The 26,237-nt window shown below is 53.6% G+C and overlaps 1 protein-coding gene across 15 annotated transcripts in view; it reads right to left on the bottom strand.

The window, feature by feature from the left end:
• Positions 1–23,892, bottom strand: part of TLE3 (TLE family member 3, transcriptional corepressor) — a 47,271-nt gene extending 23,379 nt beyond the window's left edge. For 8 of the 15 annotated variants that reach the window (XM_081050000.1, XM_081049997.1, XM_081049994.1 and 5 more), the window contains exons 1-6: positions 23,584–23,742; positions 22,949–23,049; positions 22,412–22,475; positions 21,427–21,471; positions 3,314–3,376; positions 1,737–1,841 (exon numbers count right to left, since the gene is read on the bottom strand). In XM_081050000.1, the coding sequence (XP_080906126.1) occupies positions 1,737–1,841; positions 3,314–3,376; positions 21,427–21,471; positions 22,412–22,475; positions 22,949–23,049; positions 23,584–23,607 (402 nt within the window). In that variant the 5' untranslated portion in view covers positions 23,608–23,742. Of the gene's footprint in view, positions 1–1,736; positions 1,842–3,313; positions 3,377–21,426; positions 21,472–22,411; positions 22,476–22,948; positions 23,050–23,583 lie in introns of all 15 variants that reach the window. The other 7 variants (XM_081049990.1, XM_081049996.1, XM_081049988.1 and 4 more) reach the window with 2 other exon arrangements.
• Positions 23,893–26,237: the final 2,345 nt, after the last annotated feature.

The raw sequence follows: 26,237 nt of genomic DNA, 5'->3' as shown, positions 1-26,237 counted from the left end.
TGATACACTTGGTGATGCCCGGAGACACTGCCAGTGTCACAACTGTGTGCGCGGATGTTGGCCGGGGCTGGTGCTCAACACCCCTCGATGCACAGGACAGACCCCTGCCAAGCATCTGGCCCCCAATTTCTCTAATGTGGAGGCTAACACACGCTGGGCTAGAAGATCCTAAGGAGACTTCAAACTCGACGGCATGATGATATTGTGATTCCCCCTGGGGTGCCGCCTCCCATCTCAATGGCCAAAAACACTGACCACTTACTCCTGGTCTCCTTTTCGGGCTCCCCTCTGCTCCTCCCACAATGTTGCCAGGACCAGCCTAATGCTTCATGCCCTGCCCCCGCAGCGGCCATGGGGCTCAGATCAGAAGGACAGAACCACATAACCAGCGTGGGTCCCAACGGTGTCACGGCGAGTCAGGGTCCGCAAGCATCACTGTCACTCCGACCCCAGCCTCCCGGCATTCCTGGCCCCTCCTTTCACAGATGCAGAAAGGCAGAGAGCAAGACGGGCCTGCCCAGGGTCACAGGGGAGGAGCATAACGAGACCACAGGTCTCTAGGTTTCTGCCCTCAAATGAAAAGCCCAGAGTCATCAGCTCACCCACTGGGCAGGGAACTTGGGCCTGCAGTTCCACCTTGAAATAACCACCTTGCAGAAGAAAAGAAGAGACATGAAGACTAATCAGGATCCCAGAATAAGGGTTGAGAGGACCTCAGCCAACCAGCCCACTGCTTCCCAGGCCTGACAATCCTCTCAGAATGATCTGGAAAACTTCAAAAACCAGGCTCCCAGACCTATGAAAAGCACTCTGGGGGGAGTCCCCTGGAATCTATATTGTTCAGAAGCCCCCCTGGGGATCCTGCCCCAGCTATCTGTGGATAGGAAGCAGTAATCTCACTCAGCCCTTACATTTTCTCATTTTTAGGAACAAAAGGTAGACAGGTAAGCACCTCACTCAAAGTCACACTGAAAAGCTTTGTTCCTCAGATGCTTATCTTAAGTATCTACAGTCTCCACCAAAGTCGCAAGCAAGAGAAAGATGCTATTTGAATCCAAGAAATGAACGAAAGATGCAAGCCCGTGAGGGACACTAAAGCGGCGAGAGGTCTGGCTTCCTCTTTCACAGAGGGGTCAGACCAGAAATAGCCCTCACAAAGCACTCTTCGTCATTTTTTCCTGTTTCTTCACCCTAGGAGGTCAGGGAGACCCGTCGAGGGGCCCTGGCTGGAATGCACAAGGGCATGTGAGGAACACTCAGCCAGGCAGCTCAGTGCATGAACAGCAAGGCCCAAACCCAAATTCCACAGCACATTTCACATCAACAATACATCAGAGACAGTCCTGATCCCAGGTGGCCAAAGAAGGGCAGACCTTTGCCAGGGAGGGGGCACAGGGCAGACAGGCCCCCGGGGGGCATGAGGAGGCGGGGGACCGTATCAGTCCGCCTGGCCTTGAAAGGATCTCACAGCCACTCCCCTCAGCAGGGGAACACCAAAAGCTGGCAGAGCACAGGGCTGATGAGTTTAGAGGTAGACTTGAGACATGTCTGGCGCCCCTGTAATTTTGGAACTGGGAGGCAATTGGGGACCCACTGGGGAGAGAGCCCCAAATGGATCCAATCCCATGAAATGCTTGGGGAGCCGGAGTCTTGGGGCCGCCATTCTTCGAAGCCAGCTAAGGTCAGGGTTGCTCTCTGGTTATGGTAAATGAGAGGAATAAAAGGGCTATACACACGGTGAGAGGCAGACTGGGGAGTCCACGTACCCCGATGATGGCGTTCAGCTCCGTCATGGTGACCTGCTTGGCGCGTTCCACAGCCTGTGCCACCTGCTGCTGGTGCTGGAGGGAACAGCACACGGGTTAGCTGCGGCCACCGTCCCCACCTCTCAGGGCAGGCAGTGACCGAGCCCCAACAGAAAACAGAGGCGGCCCACTACACTGGCGCCGGACACGGAGGGGACAGGGACAGGGAGCTTTTACTTTCTTCTTTAAACCCTTTTCAAAGAGCATGTATTACTTTTGTCATCAAAACTTCCTATAAATTGTTTTACGCTAAAATATAAACGAGTCAAAGGATGGATATTAGTCAACTACTTCCCCTCCACCTCACACACAGGACGACTTCCTTCCATGCATGGCTGTGAGCCGGACATCAGATGACATGATGAATGCGTGTTAATGTTCTAACTGCAGTCACGGCCGTACACTCATGCAGGAGCCTGTCCGTGGTTTTATGGAGACGCATTAGAGCAGTGAGTGGTGAGCTGTCAGGATGGCGACAGCTCTCATTCAAAGGGCTCGGAAGAAAAGTACGTGCATCTAAATGTACCCCAATCTGTATCTATCTAAATAGCAAGGAAACAAACAAAAACAGATGTCTAGATAGAAAGAGAAGGGGCAAAATGAATCCGAATGAAAACCGTGGGCTGTGGGTGGTACAGATTTGTCCACGTAGCTTCACCAGCTATAACAAATGCATCACTCTGGTGGGGGAGCTACGGGAAAATCTGGGGGCCTTCTACTCAATTTTGCTGTGAACGTAAAACTACTCTAAAAAATAGTCTTTTAAAAAAAATTTTTTTTTGGTACACTCATTCCCTTCAGCCTTGAGGTAGCACCTGCTTCGTATGCAGCTATCTGCCCTCCTGGGCGGCAAGCTCTGAGGACATCACTGCATCTTGTCGTTACATGAGTTCAGTCATTTAATGTCATGACTGACTCAGGTCCAGGACTGCAGGAGGGAGCTGAGCAGGCCCCAGCCACTGCGGCATGGAGGGGAGGGCTGGCCCCAGCTTCAGTGAGCAGTCTCCCGTCTGCCCTGCACCAAGGAGCCCCTGGAAGACAGTTCCCTCACACTGCCCACCAGCCAGCCCCTATGGGGGGGGGGGGGGCTTGGAAATCGGCTTAGCAGCTGATGAGACCGACTGACTGCGCACGCCTCTGGGAGTACAATCTGTCCTGGAGGGTGGGGTCCCCTCTGAGCACTGATTCCCCTCCCAGGGTCTGGCCCTTGGCATGGACGGGCCAGGCTTCCTTGCTCCTAGACATTTCCAGGTGTGGAAGTTGGGGTACCAGGAAGCGAAGGCTGGGAATTCTGGGTTGGATGGGGCAGAGGGGGCACAGAGGCACCTACTGCCCATTGCCCACCTACCCCAGTCACAGGCCAGAACCGTCCTCTCTGGTCTCAGGCAGTGGCAGAGAACCAGTTCTACCAGAAGCATGAGCAAATTGTCCCTCTGACGCGCTCCCTGTCCCTGAACCAGCTGGAGAAGGCTCTGTAAACCCCCAGGTTGTCCACTTCAAGGTCTTACCTCCTGGGACAGGAAAGGCATGATCTGTGCTAAAATTGTGTTCAGTCTCTTCGCAATCTCTGTCTGCAAAAAAAAGAGAATAAATCAAATCGCCGAAATGGCAGACAAGCGAAGTGCCGACTCCCCCAAACCACAGACCCTCACGCCCAGCTCCGTCTTTCCCAGCCTCCTTGCTAAATCTGTAGCATGAAGAAATTTCTTCCAACTCCCCGCAACCAGGTGGCCTATATTTTTGGGGACTCCAATTTCCTATCAGAGGTGGTCTATCTGTTTAGGTCAGAACATAGTCTGCCTGCTCTGGATGGAAACCCTAATTAAAAACAAAGCAAAACAAAACAAGAACGACCCCCACACTGCACACCCGAGTAAAACCTGTGACAAGAGGAAAGGAGATTCCTATGCCCAGTGGTCCCAATGGCAACGCAGGACATGCTCTCAGACAAATCGGGAGGTGACTGGAAGTCCCCAGGAGGGGCCAGTGTCTCACAAGGTGGTATGTTGCTTACAGGGTCTCCTGCACCTCCACTTTTCACTGCTGCCTGCCCCGTATTATTTGCTGCCCAGCCTGAAACTCCGCCATTAACACTTCATTTTTTTAGGGTAAAGCATTGCCTTCCCTCTGAAGCTGCTCAGGAGGTAACTCTTCAGGGCTCTAAGCTTTCATCTAAGTCTTCACAGAAAGGCAGACCCATCCTCTCTCTGCCCCGCCCCCTAACAGTCCAGAAAAGACCACATTTAGAAAAACATCGCCTGTTTTTTGCCACGTGTGTCCTACGTGAACCCCAGGTCACAGGTGGTTAAAAGAGAATGGTGCTAAATGGTTAACTGAGCCTAGACAGGAAGGCCTAGGTCCACTTATAGACAAGTCTCAGAATTGCTTTTCTTATCTCATTCCAAATCCTGAAGCGGCCAGGACCAGGTCCCAGGGCTGCTTCAAAGCTTTCATCAGCACATAGCAATCTTCCAGAGACAAAACCATGACAACAGCCTTTAAAAATCTGTGATCATCTGCATGTCAAATGATGCTGGATGACAAATCCTTGTGCACTTAACATAAAAACAATGCTGTCTGACCGCTTACAAACAGGCCCTGGGCCTCGGGGTCTGGGAGGGGGGGCTGCACCCCCACCTCCCTCCAACCGAGCCACTAAAGGGGTTGCCTCAGGTTTGTGGGCAGGCCACCAACGAGGAACCTGACAGAGCTTTGGCGGCCACCGTGGCAGGTTCCGACACAGGCAGCCTGGCCAGGTCAGGGCCTCCTGGGCTGGGATGGGCCCCTCTCCTGGAACTTTCCAGGAAGAGGCCAGGGTTTCAGGCATTTAGGGTGGAACCATTCTTTGTTGTGAAGGACTGCCCCTCACACCCCAGAGCAACTAAGTGTCAGTAACGATCCCTGGTCCCTACTTCCAAACTTTCGGGGAGGTGGGGGGAGCATCACCCCCCACGGAGACCCATGCGACCCACAGCCACACCTGCACATTCAGGTACGCTCTAGCAAGGACATTTACATCAGGGCTCCTCAGCCTCAGTGCTACTGACATTTGGGGCTGCACACTTTGCTGTGTGGGCTGTTCTGTGAATCGCAGGGCTTTCAGTGGCATCCCTGCCCTCCGCCCCGCCCCGCTAGACGCCTGCCATTCATACTGTAAGGAACCTGGGAAGATTACTACGCAACTATTGTAGGAATTATTCACCTAGGGAAGCGGGAAGGGTATATTCCAACAGAGGGTTCTTCATCATTTCTGTTCATTTTTGCCTCCCCCAAGTTGAGTGGGAAAGGAGAAGAAAGTACAAAAGTCAGGACTACATGGCAGTTCCAGAAACAATCAGCTAGTCTGAATCTCAGTCCACACCTGCACAGAGCAGCATGGATACTCAAGGATCTCATGTTTAGTTTGCATGCCATATAAGAATACAAGGACACATTAAACACAAACAGCGATAAACTAGATAAACCAGGCTCCCTGCTCCGAAGCTCACTGGTCCAAGGCCTCTTACCTCAAATCACTAGCGTAGCAGGGCCTGGCACACAGAAGGTGCTCAATAAATGTTTAGCCAGAAGAAACCTCGCCAGCCTCCCTGCATTTATTTTTCAAGACTTCATAGTGCAGAGTACCTCCTGGCAGAAGACCCGGGCCTGCCCCTGGGGGGGGCCACACCTCTGGGAGGGGCCGTGGTGAAGGGCATGTGGGCATACAACTGGGAGGTGGGGTGGGCAGCAGCCGAGCCCTGTGCCCACGGGGTGACGTGATGCGATCAGGCCAGACCAAGCACAAGCCCCCTCAGGGGGTCTCTGACTGTGGCCCCCTCCCCGCAGCCAGGAAGGCAGGCAGCAGTCCCTGAACCTTCCTCCGCAATGACAATCCTCACAATCTCTCACAATCTCTGGGCTGGGTGGTTATGAAAGCGTTCCCAGCTGTGGCCTACTTCCTCTAGCTGATAGGTCAAGTGTCAGGGTCTTGGCAGTTACAGGAAAAGTAGCTGACCTTCCCCTTCCCCACGCCCTGTAGCACACACAGGGCCACAGGCTTCCCCTAGGTAGGATCCTCCTGCAGGGCCTGGTCAGACCCAGCCTCCTCTCGTGATGAGGAAAGGGGATCTGCCGGGTTCAAGGCTTGGCATCCGGGCTACCAGGTAACCACAGGAGACACACTCGGAATAGGTTCCCTTTAATCTCACCCTTCCACCCCTCCGAAAGCAGTTCTTGCCTTCTTCACCCGCCTCCAAGACCACAAACATCAACCAGGGGTCATCCAAACAGCTTCACACGCATATGGAATGTTCTGGAAGCCTGGGTTATCAGCATCCATCCAGGCTCTCCCCTGGGGCTTCAACTCAATTCAGAGAGGCCTCGCTGTGTGGCAGTTAGGACTTTGGGACACCACGAGACAGGCCTGGACGGGGCTGGGGGATGGGCAGGGCAGAGGGGTGGTCTTCCACGTGGAGAGCTTTTATAATAAACCTCACTTCCCTGTCCATGGGTCTGGGGTGGGTGGGTGGGAAAAGCCGGCAAACCCATCTGTAGCTCCTGCTGTCACTGTGCCATCACCTGGTATAGAGCAGCACTCCCGTCCCGGGCCCCCCAAAGTGTGGAAGCAAGGACTAAGCCTTATTATCCCTATCTACATGGGCCACCCAACCCTGAGCACCGACCGGCTCAGTACTCTGCTGAGTCAAAGAATGAACAGGTAAACTGTTCTCTAAATGACTTTTTTCATGTTTATCTTTTTGAGGGTGGTGATTGCAGGAAGGGAAGCCTCCTGGAAGCAGAACATTGGCCGGACAGACACGCTTACCCACAACACTAATAATGGCTACCCTCGCTGACCCAGCTCTTCTAAGCACTTTACATGTGTGAGTTCACAATCACCCTATAGGAAAGGCACTTCTTGAAATCTCCATTTTTCAGATGGGGAAACTGACGCTCAGCAATTGAGCAACTTCACTAAATGACTTCCTACCAAGAAGCCAAATTTCCCCATTTTGAGAGCTTACAGAAGTATTTGTGAAAGAAAAACTACCATAAGGCTTAATAATCAACGGCATTTCTGATTAGAACAGCTGTTAAAACAGCATTTTATCCAACTCAAACAAGTGCCAAACATCAGTTTCAAGGAAGGAAGAAAAAAAAAATCAAGATGTGTGATTTCAACAATCAGGACAGGTCACACACCACAAATTGGAACCAGATCATACGTTGGAAAACTCCTTTTGGCAACGCAGGTCACTCTTATCGATAAGGCAGCGGTGGTTCTGAGGCCAACCTCCATCTTCCCCTCCGAGTCCTGCAAACCACAGCCTTTGAGCCAGCTCCTCAGACCCGAACCAGAGAGGAGGGGGTGCCTGGCCAGGGAAGACTGCTTCCTTTGGAAAAGGTGTTTGGGGAGCCTGATGCTGCCTTTGAAAGTTTCTTTTCAAGTGCGGTTCAAAGAAGGTGGCTTTGCTGGTGGAAAAACATTGTTGCTCCGAAGGAGCTAATCTACTAGACACAGACAGAGAAGCACTTCAGAGGACCGCGCAGAGATCCTGTGAAATTCAGAATCTGCGCTCCCAACTGGGCGCTGGGAGTAACATCTGCCCTATGTCTCTGTCGAGATCGTTAGGCAAATAAATGACGGAAACAAGATAGTGGGGGGCAAGTGTAATTTCCCAAAGAGCAATCTGCTCCCTGCGCCTCCGGAGCTCCCACGTGCACCATCATCTCCTCATTAAAGCAGGAACCTCTAAAAAGCTCACTGTAAACTGAGGGTACTTGAGCATTCTTAACGCATGTTTCTCTAACAACAGGCTAGCATTCATGCTCCCACAGCTTCCTGTCCCCTCGCCGCCCTTGACCCAGGTCTCTGAATTAAGGGGGAGGGAACCTGAGCATGGACCCCTCCCCCCAGCAACCTCTTGCGCCCATCTCAGCACCCAGCCAGGCGTTGGACCTTTTTTTTTTCCTAATTTAGCTGACAGCTACTTCCAAGATAAGGTCTCTCCATTATTCCCTTTTAAACTGCCCAGGTGGCTGTACCCGCGGGCTCCTGAGAACGCACACTTCGTTTTAACCTGAGTCAAACAAAAACAAGGAGAGGGAGAAACCTGCCACTTGAAAGAGTATGTGATGACCCAAAGCCTCACAGAAATGACCTGGCTTCTACTCACGGCTCTGCCTCCATCTAGCTCCGTGGCTTTGGGCAAATCACTTTCCTCCACTGGGCTTCAATTTTGTTGTCCACAAAACGGAGGGGCGAACTGGATAACTTATAAGACCCAGGAGCCTTCACATAAGAGTTTAGAATGCTAAACATTCCTGAATTGCTCTGTGATATATCATTTCCTCCACAAAGCTCGGTAAAATAGAGCACAGCGTGAGTCTGAAGGACAAGCGGAGAAGAAACAAGCCACCTGGAGAGGTGGATGGATGCTGGGTGGTGGGCTCCGCTGAGGCTGGCTGGGGCTCAGTCCCAAGGACCAGTCTTCACAGCACGGACACATTCACATATGTCCATCAGCAAAAGTGCACACAACTGTCACAGAGCAGTGATGTCCTATCCGTACGCATCCATCACCCACTGTCCGGCTTTCTTTGATTCACAGGGAAAGAACGGTTGTGAGCAGAAGACAAGCCAGGCAAGGGCTCCTCAAGACGTGTCATTGAGTGGGAAGTAACAGCAATTTCCATGTCTGTGAGTCAGCCAAGGGGCCACCACCAGGCTCCTGGTTTCACTTCTACACCACGGATTTCTTCCTGGGACAATCTGGGTGGTGTGCTGTGAATCCAGAGACCCGTTTGTGCATGAGCTCGAGAAAAATGAGATGAGGAAAAGATACCTGCCTATGTGAAACATGAGTCACACTCCCAAGCCTTGTGTAAATGGTGGTTTTCAACTCAGCTGTGCCTGGTGTGCCATGTGACCCCTGGAAAAGACTCGCCCAGTGGCTGGGCCTCTGGTCACTCCTCTCAAAGCATGTGTTTGGGGTGGGGACTTGGTCCACTCTGGGGCTCCTAAATTGTACGTAATCAGGTTTCACCGGGTTCTCCGACTCCAGTACTAGGGTGTTCAAAGTGAGTCTGCTTCATCTTGAATTAAAATCACAGGGGCACAGGAAGGGCGGGGGTTGGGGGGGGGAGCTGTACAAAAGGAGGAGGGCTCCAGCAGCTGGGCGCCACAATCAGCCAGCAATCAAATACTGAAAGATTCCAGAACAATGTGTCTGGGCAATTTTAACTTAAAATATCCCATTGCATTTCCAAGGCAATTCTAAATTGATAGGCCCTCAATTATTGGACTACAAGATGACATTCCTTGCCAGGCAGTTTCTCCTCAGGCCAAACTGAAAGAAAGCAAGTGGGTGTTTTATTGCCAGTGGGAGAGAAATCCAGGGACGGGGAGGGGTGAGACCTCCATCAGAAGCCAGCGTGGGGATCTCAGGCCCCGCTTCATCAGAGCCACAGGCTCTGTGGGAAAAGCAGCCACGCAGTGTCTTTAAGGGGCAAGTAAATGATCCACTTAGCAGCTGAGGGAGGTAATGACCCCTGCTGGGGGGGGCGAGGGAGGTTTGTATCACAGACCCCTCAGTGATAGGTGAGTCTCCTTGAAGGCCCTTTTAACGGGGACATATTGATCAAATTATATATAACTACAACACCATTAAATATTTACGCTTCTGAAGAAGCCTGCTGAATTCTTTATGCTGGGAGGGCTTGGTACAAGAAAAGGCCCAGCCCTGGCATGACCCTGAGGCTCACTCTCCCAGGGGAGGGAACCGGACACTGGCTCAGGCTGGCCTGTGACCGACCCTGCAGGCACCGGCCCCCAGGCCCTTCCCTTCACACAGGGTGGAAGGGCAGTGAGGACAGCACACCAGCCCCTGCCCAGCGAGGACAGAGGAAAGGCAAGAGAGTCTGGGGTGTTGAGTTTGTGAAGCCATCCTTTATGTTTCCCCAAAAGGAATTCCGCCTTCCCTTTCTCTCCTCACCAGAAATCTCAGGTACTTTCTGCCAAGAGTCTAGGGGCGAAGGGAATTGGGAACGGTGAGACGGAGCAAGGACACGAGGAATGGCCGAGATGGGGGAATAGAGTACGATTCTAAGCCACTGACCCTGAGAGTTGACAACACAAAATCTAGCGACCTGCACTGCAGCCCCAGGTATGTCCTATCTTGCACTTGGGCCTCAGTTTCCATTGTATGGATGAGGGAGATTTGAGTCCAGCATAACAATGTCAAAAATGAATTAAGTGCTAGGTGCAAGTGAGTGCCCTGTCCTTGGGAGCATTCAATGGCAGCCCCCCAGGGTCAGGGGGCTAGGCACCACTCTGTGGGAGGGACCTGGGCCTAGATGACAGCCAAGTGCCTCCCTGGCTCTAAGACTCGAAGGCGTTCATTTTTCAGTCTCTCAGTTTCCATCTACCAGGCTTCCTGTTAACAAGATCCAATAATCTTTAAATATTTGTTCACTTTAATTTCTTGGTTCCCAAACACATTAAACTCTGCTTGCCTCCCACCCCCACTCCAGGGGATGGCCCTCAAAGAGCTTGCTTGTGTAGACAGAACAGGGAAAGCCTTTTCAGATTACACCTTCCCCCAACACTGCCCATTCATCCCAGGCACTGCCACCCCCCCATCCCTCCCTCCCCTCCCTCCCCTCAGATAACCCCCGCCCCTCCCCCACCTTCCCAGACTCCACTGGCCAACTCCCCTGCCAGGAGGAAAAATTCTCAATTCATCGCTGGGGTTGCCATGGCAACCCCCCCACCTAATCCCCCTTGGAACATTATGCAAATCTCCCTTTGCCCCTCAACAGGCTATAAAAGTCACATTACCCTTGCAGAGGCAGCTCCTTAAATTTCGGGGTCTCCCCATGAGGGCAGTGCTACAAAGGAAACACTGGCCATGACTCTTTAAGGACAGAGGCTCTCTGGGAAACCTGGGTGGCAGGGAAGGGAAAATGAGGTGTGGCAGGAGGGACAGACTGTGGGCAGAAAGAAAGCCCCATTTTATCCACCCACCACTGAATTCACAACCAAAGGGCATGACTCTTCCTTAGATTGGAAGGGTCACAGGCTCCGCTCCTCTCTCCCCAGACAAGGACGGCAGGAGTGGTGGCATTTCATCGGCCACAGAAATCAGAATCAGCGATTTAGAAACTTGTTTATACGATCGGCTCCCTCTTAAACCCACCTCCTCCCAAACCACCATCCCGTTCAACTTCTCATTTTGCAGATGAGGAAAATGAGTCCCAGAGAGGGCAAGGAGCTGCCTAGGTCACAGAGCAAGACAGTCGCCCGCCCAGCTCTAGGCACAGAGTTCCACACCCAACATGGAGGGTTCTGTGCCAGGGGCGGTTTTGCTTCCCCGGGGATATCTGGTAATGTCTGGTGACGTTGCCTGGGTGTCACAACTGGAGCAAAGCTAGTGACAACTAAGAGGTGGAGGCCAGGAGTGCTGCCAGACATCAGGGGACACTCAAGGGCAGCCTCATCCCAGAGAACGACCAGCCCCAAAGGTCAACAGTGCCCAGGCTGAGGCGGCCTGATCTACACAGGCTGACACACAGTTTTACTGATGCCTTCAGGGCTCAGTCTGGGGATTCGCAGGTGGGGCTGGAAGCGGGCCTGTGGGGTGACCCCGAGACCACACTCAATTTGGCCTATGGGTAAAACATCTCTGGTCCACAATGAAACACACCTGGTTTCCAGTTCTGACCCTGCCCCTGCTCCACCGTGAGACCACAAGCAGGTCATGTGACGTCTTTAAACACGAGTGTTGCCATGTTAGGCGGTGCTCATGCTGACAATGCAGGCTGGCATATGGAGCCAAGAAGGAACAGATGACAAAGGGCTCTGGGAAGTCTTACAACATCCCCGACGCCAAGGCTCTTGCCCTCACTCTACGAGGCCTTGGTAACTTTTGGGACTCTGTCCCATTGTGAGAATCCTTTGTCGAGGTCTTCCTACACGTAAGGTGGGTACCGTGCTACGCAGCTGACCAGCATCGTCTCACATAATCAATGCTATAACACTCCCTGTAACCGCACAGTCACTAGTCAAAGCCATAGGCCATGTGCGGCTACCTGACATTAATGAAAATTCAATTTAAACTCAGTTCCTTTGTCACAGTAGCCACATTTCGAGGGCTCAACACACATGTGGCTGGTAGCTACTATACCGGACAATGAGATATCCATTTCCATTATGGAAGGAAGTTCCGCGGGACAGCACCGCTCTAATAAGTAGGGCTTACTGTCATCCCCATTACAAATTCAAGTTCACAGAGGTCAGATAGTCTGCCCAAGTCACAGAGTCTTGACCTAATACTCAAGCCCAAGTCTGTCTGACGGCAAAGCCTGTCTCTCACTCAGCCACCAGGACCCACCACCTCCCAGCTCCTGATGAGCTGCAACTAACTTCCCAGGATCCTCCGTAAGGAACCAGGTGACTTTTGACGGAGAAACTCTGAATCTACTGGCATAAAGCTGACAGTAAAAATGGGTGCGTATTACGGAGCCATCCTACCCGCCACCAGGAGGCCTGGGAAATGCCCAATGTTCCCGCAGCATCTCAAGAGTTTACGGAAGGCGCCTGTCTGGTCAGGTGGATAGTGAAGGAAAGCCAGGTAGAGGTCCCTCGTGCAGTGTGGCAAGAACCAGGTGAAAGAATAGAGACAAACCCAAGGGCTGAGGGGAGTATCTAGACAGCCGCGCCTTAAGAGATTCTGGCAGGCAGGGCTCCTCGGTGCCACATACAAATTCCCAGGTCACATGGAGCATCAAGCCAACATTGGAAAGACCCTGGCAGGGGCATGGCAGCTCTTTGGGGACTCCAATGCTTCTCCCCATTTCAAACTAGCTTCATGGAGTTCCCCGTTTCTCTGGGATGAGTATCAGGTCCTCAGGAATGACGATGGGACACAGGGAAGTACCATCAACCTCAATTCCTCCAGGCTTTCCCCAGGACTGCTCACAACTACAAGGCCGAGAGGCCAGGGGTGCTGCGGACGCAGAGGACCGCCTCACCCAGAGCATGACCCAGCCCCACACGTCACCGTCTCAGGCTGAGCACGACGAGAATTGGACTGCAGCCCTCTCCGCTGGGGACGGAGCACAGAGGAAGGGGCCCCTTCTCTTCTCAGAGGACGGGCGTAAGGAGCTAATGCACCCGTTGGCTCACCACGTCCATCTGCCCAATGGCATCCTCACTATGCACCCCCAGGCCATTTAGCCCCTTCCTCTAGGGTATCACCTGCAGCTTCTCCAGGCCCACTGAGTGTGCCTTCTCAGACAGGAAGTCTGACAGTTCCTGTGCCCCGCCCCCACCTAGGTCAAGAACTGACACCCCCCAACACGCCTTGCCCACTAGTGTACACTGAACTGCCTTGCTCTTCCCCAGCAGATGTCACGCCTGGCTCACAAAGCATGCCCCCGACAAGCTTATCCGTGTTAGACTCAGGGTCAGGACAGGCCTGTTGAGGGCTCTCCCCAGGTAAACATTTGGGGAGCATGTGGAGGGCCTCTTCCACCCTTCAACTGCATACAGGCTCGGTGGTAGAAGAGTCCAAAACCAAAGCCTCACAGCCAACCGGGAAGGCAGGGTCACCCCTCCCCTAGCCCCACGTTGCTCTTGGGATTCCCAGTGCTGCAGGGCTGGTGGGAAGAACTCTTACTGCATTTGAGGGGAGGTGTAGCCTTCCAGTGCAAACTAAAAAGGAACTTCTACCATTGGCCAGTAAGAGTTTTCGTTCAAAATTAAAACAAAAAAAAAAAAACTGTTGAAGAGCTGTGAACAATAGTTATCAAGGATTTAAAAGGGCAATGAGATACGTCCATACCCTATGAACTCCAAGCCTAAACAGGCATGACAAGCAGTTTACTAACCTACCTCAAGCCACTGATCTTCGCTTCCGGCTCCTCATACTCAGCTCCGTCTTGTCATTCAAATTCAGCATGCTTTACCCATCTTTCCCCATTCCTTATTCCCCCGCATCTCCTTTATCATCTCTCCTCCTAGCTATCTTTCCCCACCCCTCCTTTCTTCTCATCATACTTAAACTGTCCACAACGTGAGATGAAAAAAAAATAAAATGCTTAAGCTACATTAAAGACACTTTAAAGGTTTATGACACATTTCTTTCTACAATCCCACCTTTTACAGCTGACAGGTCTTACTCCCTCTCAGAAACCGGAGAAAGCCTTCATTCCTTCCCAGCAAGTCCAAAATGATATACAGGTTCAGAGAGAACCCCAAACTGGAACGTAACCCTTCTTGAGTCCCCCACAAAACCCACGCTGTGTATGCAAGTGTGACAAACACCATACAGGGCTCAAGGGCTTCAGAGAACACACACACACACACACACACACACACACAATTCCTGTCCCTCAGGGAACTCACCTACTTGTCAATCCACACCACACTCTGCTCCCCGCCCTGCCCCCACAGCCCCAATTTAATAACACAGCCCTCTAGTGCCCAGGAAGTATGCAGGTAATCTTCACACCCCTGGCCTTTCATGCCAGGCTCCAATGCTTTCATCCTGCTGTGTGCTTGTCCTGGACCCAAATGCCTATCATTCTAGGTTCCTAAAATGAGAATGTCTAATCTGCTTTGTAAATAATCAAGTGCTACAGAAATCCTTAGGGCTATATTATCATCATCTATAATATTTAAAAGATCAAAAATTGCAAACTCTTTATCCTCAGTAAAGGCCTTCTCCTGGGATTGTTTGGTGGGAGTTGGTGGCAGCTGCCCCAGGACCCCTGACACCCTACCTGTCACTCCCACGGTAGGTAAATAAGGGGCCCCCTCTGACACACAAGCCAAGCCCATCCACGCTCCTAGCCCTGGCCAAGAGCAGCCAGCCTCTGAGAGAACAGGGCAATAGTCAGGCCCAGACTCCAGACCCAGCAGGGCTTTGCCTGGCCTCTCAGCCCCACCCTGGTCTTTCCCAACTTAGCTCTTTCTTCACCTTTCAAAGGGCACACTTGGTAAAGAAAAGCTTTGGTGACAGTGGATGAAGGGAGCCTCTTCCCAAAAGGTTGTTCCATGTTCAAAGTAATGAAGTTGGCTGGGGTGAAGGGGCGGGAGGTACTTGTTGTCAGGCCAAATCTTCAGGGTTGATTTAAAGAGGACCCACGGGTAACCCCCTAAGCCTGGATGAAACTCCACTTGAGAATATAAATCCCTCCTCACCCACCCTCACGTTTCCAGAGGGGCCTCCGCACAAGAGCAGCCTCCTGGAATCTGATCTGTAAGGAGCTTAGAGTCCCTGATCTGACTCTCCAACAGGAGGACCCCTCCTCCACGGCCCCCCCAATGGTGGCCTCTGCCTAAACATTCAGCGAAGGCTTCCTGAGCAAACAAAAGAACTCAAATCATTGTTGGGGGGGGGGTTCTCACCTTCATTACCTCCTGAGAAATGCCAGGTCCTAATTGGGGGTGAGGGGGGGTACACAGGTGGGCGTAGTGCTGGTCCCTGGGGTTTGCTGTCTGCAATGGATGACGCCTCAAAGGGACCAACCCAGGGAATCATCCTGACTTATGTGAAGGTAGGAAACCCCCCCTTCCCAAAGTTTGTCCTTGGCCCCAACCTGAGTGGGAACACTTTTAGTTTGAAAGGCAAGAGACGGAAAAGAAACAGCCAAGGGAGAAAAGCAAAGTGAGAGGGGAAGAAAGCATCTTGGCTAGGAGTCTCAGAGAGCATTTGTTGAAAACAAGATATTGTCCCTTTAAGCATATAAAAACAAGGCCCTTGAGCATGCAGTTCTCACTCTGGTACACAATTATGGGTGCTTTCAGCTGTCTAGCACTACTTCAAGTGCACTCTTAAACCAGACTGTCAATGGCATGTTGAAAGCTATTTTGCTGGCTGCTATCATTAATAGCAAAGTGGAGAGCTGGGCTGATGAGAATTAAATATGGGGGAGGGGCGGGTCACAACCAGTCATTACAGAATTACCAATATGAGAAAGGAGACAATACCACATTAGGAAATCAAGTTCAAACCAGCTTATTACTGTGGGGACACAGGCAGGGGAGGCAGCAGACACAGGAACGTGCCCCCACCCCCACTCTGGCAGATGGACCCGGGCCAGCCCTGGAGAGCCATCTGGGGACACAGGAGCCAGTCAGGAGTGTGAGAGCAGAGAGGCCTTGGAGATCACTTTGCTGCAAAATGTCACCACCTCGCCTCACTCCCCAAGTGGAGCCCCCCTCAGCACCATTCCAAAGACTTGTGGACTTGCGGCTTCCGGAACACACTCACTGCCTTTCCATGAGCTGTTGCCACCCCCGGAGGAGCCTCCCACGTTGGCTTCTGCCTCACAAACCCCTGCCCTCCAAGACACGGCTCAAGTAACAGCCCTTGGGTGCAGGCTTCTCCTCCGCGACTCCCCTTTCCCAGGAAGAATAAGCCATTCTGTTCTGTCCTGCGGGCCCCTCCTCCGGTGTCACTCGGCCATAGTAGCACTTACCTCACTGCATTGCAATGACTTATTTAGATGCCCAACTCCCCAGTGGAGGAAAGGGTGTCTCATGCACCAGCCCCAGCCCACACCCAGCACATCCTGGGCCCCTAATCACCGTTTTGGGAATGAAGCCAACCCCCTCATTTGGCTGATGAAGAAACTGGATGCTGAGCTAGCTGCAGGAGGAAGCGCGCAGAGCACAGAGCAGAGCCAGCCGCCAGCCCACAGGTAACACCCTCCTTCCTACTCACGGGGCTCAGGGAATCAGAATTCCACCCTCGGAGGAAAGCAAAACCAGCATGTTCACTGAGCACCTACGATGTGTCAAGTACACAGAAGACACCTAAACAGAGGGCCTTCCTCCATAACTACAAAGACTAGATACTGAAGTGTGAGATCGTAAAGGAAAACGTGCTGACGGTTGGCCTTCACCATCTTTTTGCTCCTGGTGTCCCAGGATTTTGTACAGCAAATGGGAGGGACAGCAAAACACTGTCCTGTGCAGGAAGAAAAAAGGAAATTCATTCCTTGACTAACTCACTCCTACAACAACAAGGAAACAAAGGGCCTGTGACACAGACTAAACCCTTCCGATACAAGGTGAAGAGGGAGGAATCCAGAGAGAGAGAGAGAGAAGAGCTCTGCGCCCTCAGGAGACTCCTGGTCCAGAGTCCACGGAAAGAGGCTTCAATGAGAAGTCAGGTTCCCACCCAGGCAGCTTCCTTGATGGGTAAAGTGAGGACAAGGGAGCATTTGCCCATCTCGCAGGTCATTTCAGTAATTAAATAAATACGTGAGAAGAAAAAGACCCAGAGAAGCACCACACCCCCACCTTGTATAACGCCCTGGGCAACAATGAACGGGGCCAGAGAAGGCTGGTGGGGAGGCGGTCTGGCAGGGCGAGTGGCCTCCTCGGACGTGGACAGGACACGGTGAAGGGAGCCCTGAGACCAGCAGAGCCCAACACAGTGCGGTGACAGAAGCTGTGTGACTACCAGAGACTGTTCCAGGGAAGAGCAGCAAGGCAGGAAAAGTCAGATGGAAACCAGGGTGCAGACGGCTTCTTAGATGCCAGCACTCGGGCCAAAAAATGCTTATCGGATGTCTTCTAAGCTCAACTCAGCTGCCACACAAACAGGCACAGCTCTGTGTATGAGGATCCATGTCCCCTTCCACTGAGCAGTGCCCCCTTCTCTCCCTAGCACAAGACTCAAGGCCTGGGCAGGGTCTCTGTAACCTCGCCACCTGCTGGCTCGCTGGGGCCACCCACACCTTCACGAGGGTTACAGAACTTCAAGCAGTCCTACCTAGAGATCTTGCAGCCCAAGACCCTTATTACTCAGGTGAGAAGACCCAGAGAGAGGAGGTGACACATGGAGATGTCCCGTCTCTCCCTCAGCCCTGTGTTCACGGCCGAGGAAAATGTTCACAGGTTTTACTCCTTCACGGCCCCCTTGAAGCTTACCTCTGGGATTGCTTGTTACGCATTCCGTGTATTATTACGCACCTCGAATCATTAATTGTACAAATGGCTGGCAATTCGGAAGAGGACCCTGGGCAAAGAGGGTTTAGCTGATAGGGTTTTACAACCCGAAGTGGGGGTACTTTGGACTTTGGTGTAGACAGGTTTGTCGCCCTAGCCTCTGGAGATAACGGCACAGGCAGAAGCCATGGTAATTAAAGACACAGAGCGCTCTTAGTACACGAGCACTCTTCATTCCTTGAGTCTTGCTGGAGACCTGGGGCTGGGAGAAAAGGCTGCAGCACTAACGAGGGACAGGATGCGTCTGGACGCATCAGCTCCCTGCCTTCTGGGCCTCAGTTTCCTCATCTGTAACTTGAAAGGTTTGGATGAGAAGGCACAGGGCTCTCCCAGTTCCAGGATGGCAAAGGAAACTGAGAGGAAGGGTTGTTTGGTTTCCAGGAAAGGGTGACCGTTCAGTGTTGGCAGGAGGCTGCCCCCAACTCAAAACGCCTCACGTCCTCTTTCAAACCTTCATCGCTCCTGGGCGAAAGGTGTGAAAAGTGGCCTGAGCCAGTGTCTCCCGGCGTCAGGACCTCCAACCCAAAGCACAACAGTGGCTCCGGCATGCTTGTTTCTAACCGGCTTTGTGATTTGTGGCTGACACTGCAAATCCTCTGCAGAAACAAGATGGGAACTGATGAGCTGGTCGGCCATCACCGCCTGCCTGGCCTCGCTGAATCACCCTTGACATTCTGCCTGGAAGCAAGGGCTTAGAGGAGGTGAGTGACCTCCTGAAGGCTCGGGCCAGGCCTGTATTCTGTAATCTTTGCTTTACCATAATTAGGGAGGGAGGCAGAGGAGTAGGTCGAGACCATTTATTACTTCTCTGGGGTTTGACAGCTTGAAAAAAGAACGAGAGGGAGACAGAGAAACAGCCAAGAGAGAAGCCAGCCACAGTGAGTTTAACCTCTCAGTAAAATAAAAATGGGCTGGACGCACCTCATCAGCTGCCCTCTGTCAATACTCAAGCCCATTTGGCAGAACCTGTGGTTCCCAACTAATAGGCATTTCCCCTGGTGGTGGTGGTAAGGTGTGGTGTGTGAGAGAGCAGGCTGAGGACCGGCCACACTTCCCAAGGTGCTAGCTCTGGAGATCATCTATTATACAAAAAAGTACAGACAGTCCCCACCCCCACCCGAGCTTAAAAATGAAGAATCCAGCCTGTTTGTTCCAGGCAGATGTAATCACACGAACAGTCAAGTCTAGAGGGCAGGACACTGCATGAATAATTCAAGCACTCCAGTCACTCGATTGTGTGTGCAGATAAAACACCAGTCAACCGCTAAACAGGTCAGCTGATAAACTTGTTTGCTCAGGCCTAACCACCACCCGCCAAATGCACCCAAGACCCACACTACAATTAGTGGCTGGGTTTTCTTCTGCAAAAAGCTCACAAACTGAGGGAGTGGCCAGCCCCATTAGGTCAAGGTTGCACGCCTTTGTTCCTACACAGCCACAGGGTGATTTCACCCAACTCAGAGACTGCCATAAACTCTTCCCAGGCACAGCATGCTGAGAAGCAAATGGGAACTGTGGCTGAAAGGCACAGGGCAGGCAAGGAGGGTGAAGCACCCAGGCTGGGAATCCAAAGGCCTGGATTTGAGTCCCAGCTCTGCTCTCTTGGTGCCCCTAAAGCCTCCGTTTCCTCGCCCATAAAAAAAGGGACAGAGAATCCATCTATCAGCCTCTGGCAGCTGAGAGGATTACAGGAGAAGATGTGGCCAAACCTCAGGCATCCTCCCCCTAAGAACCCTGACTGGGGAATAGCCAGAAGCCCCAGACGCACACAGCTGCTCTTTATGCAATGGCCACCACCAAGCGCGTTAAGATGGTTAACTCTTCATGAGTTCAGTGTCCTCAGGATTCTGGGAATAGCTTTGCTCCTCCAGCCAACGTGGATTCTTGTGCCCAAGACCCATCCACTCACAGACTCGGGGAGAAACACCACCCATTCAGACCTCAACATGCAACGACATATTACACCTTAATTATGAAGCTCTTAGAATAACTGCTGCTATAAATTTTAAACCTGGGTGCAATTACCTCTTTAAACACACCCAAGATACTAAGCGCTGAGAAAAAAAAGGGGGGGGGGTGGAGAAAGGGAGGAGGTGGCACCTTGCATAACACTCCAAGGTCCTTGAACACCTGGGACCCCAGTTCCACTTCATGTGTTCTTACTGCACCAGTCAAACCCAGTTAGTTCCACCTAAAGTTGGGCAGAACCATTCTCCCGAAGAAAAAAATCTTTACATGCTAAGCGGCATGTGTTTATGATTTCTGTGGGTCAAGGCGTAAAATCCTGGTGTCCTTCAAGTGCAACCCTAAAGAACTATTCCCTCAGGAAGCAACAGGTTGGCTTCCCACCTTGTTCAGTAAACTCAGACCCCTTTCTGGCCGCCCTTCACCCAACATGGGGTCTCCCTCCGGGAGGGGAAAGGAAAACTACAGATTCATAGGCTCTATACAAGCCACTGGAGGGGGCAGATTCCAGGAATCTGAGAGCATTCCAGAGGTCACCTGCCCTTCTCACCTGCCGTGGGTCCTGCCCCCTGAAAGAGCAAAATTGAAACCTTGTAAACGACTGTTAATTTACAGCAGAAAATCCATTCAAGTCACGGTCACCAAAGGCTAGCATGAGTCAACAGCCTTCTGAGATTTCAAGAACACCAATTGTTAAAAAGAACAACAGGCCTACACCATTTATACTCCGTTTATACGTGCCAACTCTAATCCTGGCCAAGCCAAATTATAGGCAGCCTCTCCTCAGAACACAAATACACAAACAGGCCTCTCCCACAGCCCAGCCTAGCACCAGGGACTACTTACTGATATGCACCCAGATAAAGGGTGTTTGTATTTGCTCAGTTTGAGGTATACTGTTATTAAAAGAGTGACAATATGAGGTAGTTTACATATCCATCAGGCAACACCACACTAGCTAAACTGGTTTGACTTCAGGATTTCAAAGGTAAGCTCAACTCCCAGCCATCTCAAAAGTCCGGGCCAGGCTGCCCCTGGGCAAGTTACTTCATCTCTGCTGTTCACCTTCCTTCTCTGTAAAATGGGAACATGGATACTTTCAACTTCAGAAAGAGATGAGAAAGCTCCCTCATACATGCATGGCACTAGGGTTCTCTTTCATTCTAGCTTTATATTTTTAAGCGGTTAGTGGCTTGTTCCTTTAAGTTTTGACAGCTCAGCCTGGCTTTTAAGACTCTTGAAGTTTAATCTTATCAAGGCAGAACATCACATTTTTGCATGTACACACACACACACACCCTGCATTTCCCCTTGAGAATTCTACATTAAAACAAACAAAAGTAGCCAGTCACCTCTGGGTTTTAGGAACCTCTAAAGCAGATCCTGAAGGTACAATTTTCCCCTTTGCTCCTTTATCCTCCACCAAGATCCCAGACCAGGACAAATTTCAGAAGCTTGAATGCTGAAAGCTCAACATCCAAGAAATCAGCAAAGCCTCAGACCCTGCATTTCATGGACTGGATCCATTCACTCTTCAAGGAGAAGTAGGAGCAACAGAAGAACTAGGTTCATTTTCAAACAGGAGGAGCCATAAGAAACCACGTATTATATCAGTTTTTAAAAATCAGATGTATTTTTAAAGAGAAAAGCACTTACCTGCTTGTGCATTTCAATGTTCAAGCCATAGGACATCTCATAGTACTAAAAGTGAAAAGAACTGCCATTAACAGAAACACAGAAATCTCTCCATTTTCCTATGTCAGCTTTTGGGAAGATTTTGGTCAAATCATCCTTTTAGGATACACTTGCTAATAAAGAAGTTTAAATCAAACCCCAAAGCCAGCGATAGAGGGTCTAAAGAGCTGACAATGAGTGAGTGCTGTTCTCAACAGAACATTATACCACATACAGTAGTCAGAAGAGTGGGGCCCTCCCTCCCACAAGCACTGCATGTGCCATATATCCTGTTTATACAGGTTAAGGGTTCAACAGGGAATCCTGTGTACACTGGGACCCTCTTGTCCTCTGAGAGTTATTTAGCAATGTGTCGAAGGCCTCTTATGTGGAAAGCAGTGCAGGGAGCCGCTTAAGTGCCTTCCATGCCCTCTCACAGATGCAAGAGGTAAACTCCCTAGAACAGACACCGGGAAAGGGGAGACGGGCCACCTACTATCCCAGGGCTGACAAGATTCTCAGTTGGGAATCCCTGAGTGGGCAGTAGAGGCTTTAATCCTCCACTCTCAGAAATGCCGGGGGAAGGAAAAGGATAGGGGGGCGGGCTTATGGCCCATTCTGGCTAGATCCCAGGGCTGCAAAGTTTCCAAACACTCCCAGGAGGGCTCCAAGGGAGATTTTTACCCAACCCTGATGTGGGCTAATCCAGCCCTGTTCTACTCGCCAAGATAGGGCAACCAGACCCCTGGGAAACCTTCAAGTAACGAACTCAAGGTACACAAAGGTAGTAAGTGCCGGCCTGAGGTTTGGGTTTCTCTTTCTGGCCCTCCTGTCACCCACCCTCCTCCCAGCGGCCGGCTGAAGGAGGCTGGGAGGCTGCCCCGCCGCGGGCCCTGGGGGCGGGGGGCAGACCCGGCTCCAGGCCGCCCGGCCCCACGCCGCGCCCCGCCGGCTCGCCGCCTCTCACCATCACATAATGGCGCTGCATCTCCGTCTTCTCGTTCGCCAGCTTGTCGTACTCCACTTTGAGGCTGCGAGGGCAGGAGGAGTCGGCTCAGGCCTGGGGCCTGCACAGCCTCCCTGGGGCCCCAACTCGAGGGCCTCTGAGAGCCACTTTTCCACTTTCCTGACACCCCTTTGGGAACCCCATTACCCCGCAGCCTCGGGGCGGAGAGGGAGTGACACAACTAGAAACTTCCCGCGGCCGAGCGAGGAGACCGACTGCGGCCGCGGGGGACCGGGTTTGGGGGGGTGGCCCTGACCGTGGCTCGCGAGCCACAGCTCCCGGAGTGAGGCAGCCCGGGACCGGACCCTCACACCACAGGGGCCCCGCGCGCGGAGCCGGGAGCCGGGAGGTGGCGGGCAGCCAAGGGTTAAGGCGCCGCGCTCGAAAAGGGGAAACAAAAGGCGAGGCCCGCGGCCCCGCCGCCCCGGGGTCGGGAGCCCCCTGGGTCCCCGCGGGGGGTGGCAGGAGCCGCGGCGGGGAAGCCCCCAGCAGCCTTACCTGTGATACTGAGCTTGCAAGAACTGGAATTCGTCTTTGATCCTGTCACAAGACTCAGCCACCGTGAATTTAAATCCGGGCTGCCCGGGTTGATGGGGGGCCTGGAGCCCGCGAAGGAAAGACAAGGGGGGGCGGGGGCGTCAGACAGGACTCCTGGCGGCCCGCGCCGCTCAGCGGCTGTCCCCAGCCTCCTCCCGCCCCATCAGAGGCCACCCTCGCAGCCGAGAACCCTCCTGGCAAGTTTCTCAGCTCCCAGGAGGGGAGCGGTGGTGCCCCCATCCTTCCCTTATTGGCCCCGGGGCTCCCGTCCTTTTCACGAAGGGGCCCCCATTCCCAAGTAAGATGGGGGCGGGGGAGACACGCGTCTGAGTTGGGAGACTCCGGCGAGGGGGCGGAGGACACAAGCAGCCCCTCGTACCAATAGGGCGGAATGAACCTCCTATCTCAACGGCGCTCTCCCATCCCCATACCCTTTGTGTGAGCGCGCGCGCGCAGACACACACACACGCACACACACACACACACACACACACACTCCATAAAGGTAGCAACGAGCAAAATGGAGGTGCCAGATAAACTGCCTCGTTTACCCTGCCATGATAGATGCTTAAATAAACCGAGTTGCAATTACTCACCGGATGTCTGCCTTGCGGATACATGGCAGGGAGGGGTCGTGATTCCAAGAGCGTGGAAGCGCCGAGAGCCGCGGCCCGGGAGGTGCGGGGGAGGGGGGAGCCGAGTCCGAGCGGGGGGCGGCCGGCGAACCGAGAGCTCGCCCCCGGCCCCCCCAGCCCGCTCTCGCAGCGAAATCCCAGAGTCGGGCGACCGCCCCGAGCGGAGACAAAGAGCCGCGGAGCGGGCGGCAAAGTGGTCGGCTGGCGCAGAGGCCGAGCGGCGGGCGCGGGCTTTGTGCGCCTAGGGCTCGGCGGGCAGCGACCGGCCGCCTTCCCCCGGCTGAGTGGAGCGCGTCAGAGCCGGGGGCTGCGCGGACATCGTCGTCTCCTCCGCGGGTCTGGCTCGCGGTCCCGAGGCCCGGGCTCCTCCTGGGGCGAGCGCGGGGCCCCCTCCGATCACTCGAGTGGGAGGGGGGCGCGCCGGGGCAGCCCCAGCATCCGTGGCGCGCGGGTCCGAGCCCAAAGGCGGCTGTCGGTGAGAAGAGGAAGGAGGCGGGCTCCGAGCTGGCGGCTTCGGGCCGCAGGAGCGCCGGCGGGTGAGGGCCGGAGCCCGGCTCGGGCGCTTCGACGCCCCCCCTCGGAGAAGAGAGCCTGCTGTTCCGTCTGCTACTGCTGCTGCCGCCGCCTCCGCCGCCGCCGCCAACCCTTCCCAGGGCTGGGGAGGAAACTCCGGTTCAGCGGGTGCAAATCAGCCGACCTGGTATCCCAACTCCAGCAGGCACAGGAAGCCTCCGCCAAGGGGTCCTAGCTGCTCCCAGCTCGAGCGCGGCGCCGGAGCGCGCAGGCAGAAGAGCGCCGGAGGGGAGACGCAGCCCGAGACCGGGGCGCTCTGCGGCTTCCTTCTTTCCCCTCCGCCCGGCTCTCCGCTCTGCGGCGCGACAAACCCCCCCAAACACACACCCAACACACACACACACACACACACACACACACACACACTCAAAAAAGTGCCCCGGACCTGCGGATACCACACACAGACAGGCGAGAGGGACGAGCACGAGGTCTGAACTGCCGCGAGAGCAGTTCCAAATAGGGACTGAAAAGTAACAAAATAATGTGGCAGCTTCACCCGTCTCTGGCCAATGGGAGCGTAGAGCTCCCACGTGGGGCCGCCGGACTCGGCCTGCGACTGGGCGCCGCCGGACGCGACGTCACAATGCCCTCTTGTGTCTAAAACTATGCATGAAAAGTAGCAATCAGGCCCTACCCGCTGGTGACTTTCGCATGGGAGTGAAAAACAGCGCTCCTCTGATCAGGAATTAACCGAAAGACATATAATAAATAGATATATATTATAGTCCCGGCCTGCTAAGAGTTTTTTTCCACCTCTCTTTTTTCCCCCACGATCTGCTAGCAAATAATTATTTGGCGAGTTGGGAAAGAGCGAAGACGAGAGAAATAACAACAAAAAGAAAAAAGACAAGCTGTATAGTCCTTAAAACCTGTGGCTGGTAGTAATGTATCAGTTTATTCTGCAGTGGCGGCGAACCATTCCTCCCTCTAATCTCATTAGGTCTGCAAAACAGCCCAATTAGATACTATAAAACAAACAGAATCACTTTGTCACTTTAATGTTTTCACATTAAAGATTTAGTACGGAGAAAATGGTGGCTCTCAAAGCTGCCTCCCACCTTTACAAATTTGGTCGGAACTGAGGGTGTCCCTTTCTTTACCCCTCCAGCGCACCCCCAACACCCCATGGTCCCCAGTGTTTCCTCTTTGTTCATTCGTCCTTCTTTTCGGAAAGCCAAATAAACACGACTTTGATGTGCAGCGGCTGCCTGGGAAGAGAAGTCTGGGGAACTCTTGGGGGGCAGCGCAGAGGGAAAGGCCTGGCTGCCCACGGACCGCCGGCTCAATTCGCGCTGTCCCCACTCGGGTCTCCTTCCCGGGGGGACAGAGAGGCCCTGTCGCAGCTCCTCATTGCGCGCCGGGTCTAGGGAGCAGAGTAGGGAATGGGGTGGTGGCCCTGCCCTGCCGCGGGCTGGGTCCTTCGAGTTCCGACCTGGTTTCCTCTGCCTGCTCGCGCCACTGTCGCCGCGTCGGCGGACGCCTGGAGGGGATAGCAGGCGAGCCTGTGGAGTGTCACAGCAGCCAGCCTCGACGCCCCGGGAGGCGCAGACGCTCCCCCGCCCCCGGCGCTCCTCCGGGAGTCCCCGCGCGGTCGCACAGACCACTCGACTCCGGAGGCCAGTTTGCCCGCAAACCGACAGCTCCGCTCTCCTGCGCTCGGGGTTACGTCAGGGAGGACAGGCCGAGGGGAAGCGGCCCCCGAGCGGCGAGGAGGCCTGAGCGGCCGCGCCCCAGACCCCGCGGGTGACTCCGGGGGGCCGGGCCCAGGGGGCCCCGGGGTCCAGCTCCAACTGCTCCGCGAACCCGCACGCACCCGGGGCCGACGGGCGCGCGCGAGCCGGCCGCGCGCCCCCGGATCTATATTTTCCCCTCATTAGGAGCCGGAGTTCGCTTGTGCATCTTAATGAGGAGCTGCGAGCCAGCGGGCGCTCGGAGGCCGGTGCGCGGGGAGTTACACGTGAGCGCCCGCCTAGGAGCTGAACCTCCCCGCGCCCGCTCCGGCCTCCCGCCCCGAACCGCGCTCCTCTCTTCATTTATTTATT

The sequence above is a fragment of the Rhinolophus hipposideros genome (genome assembly GCF_964194185.1).
Source record: "Rhinolophus hipposideros genome assembly, chromosome: 5".
In the NCBI taxonomy this organism is placed as follows: domain Eukaryota; kingdom Metazoa; phylum Chordata; class Mammalia; order Chiroptera; family Rhinolophidae; genus Rhinolophus; species Rhinolophus hipposideros.
This window is presented reverse-complemented; position numbering and strand designations above follow the sequence as displayed.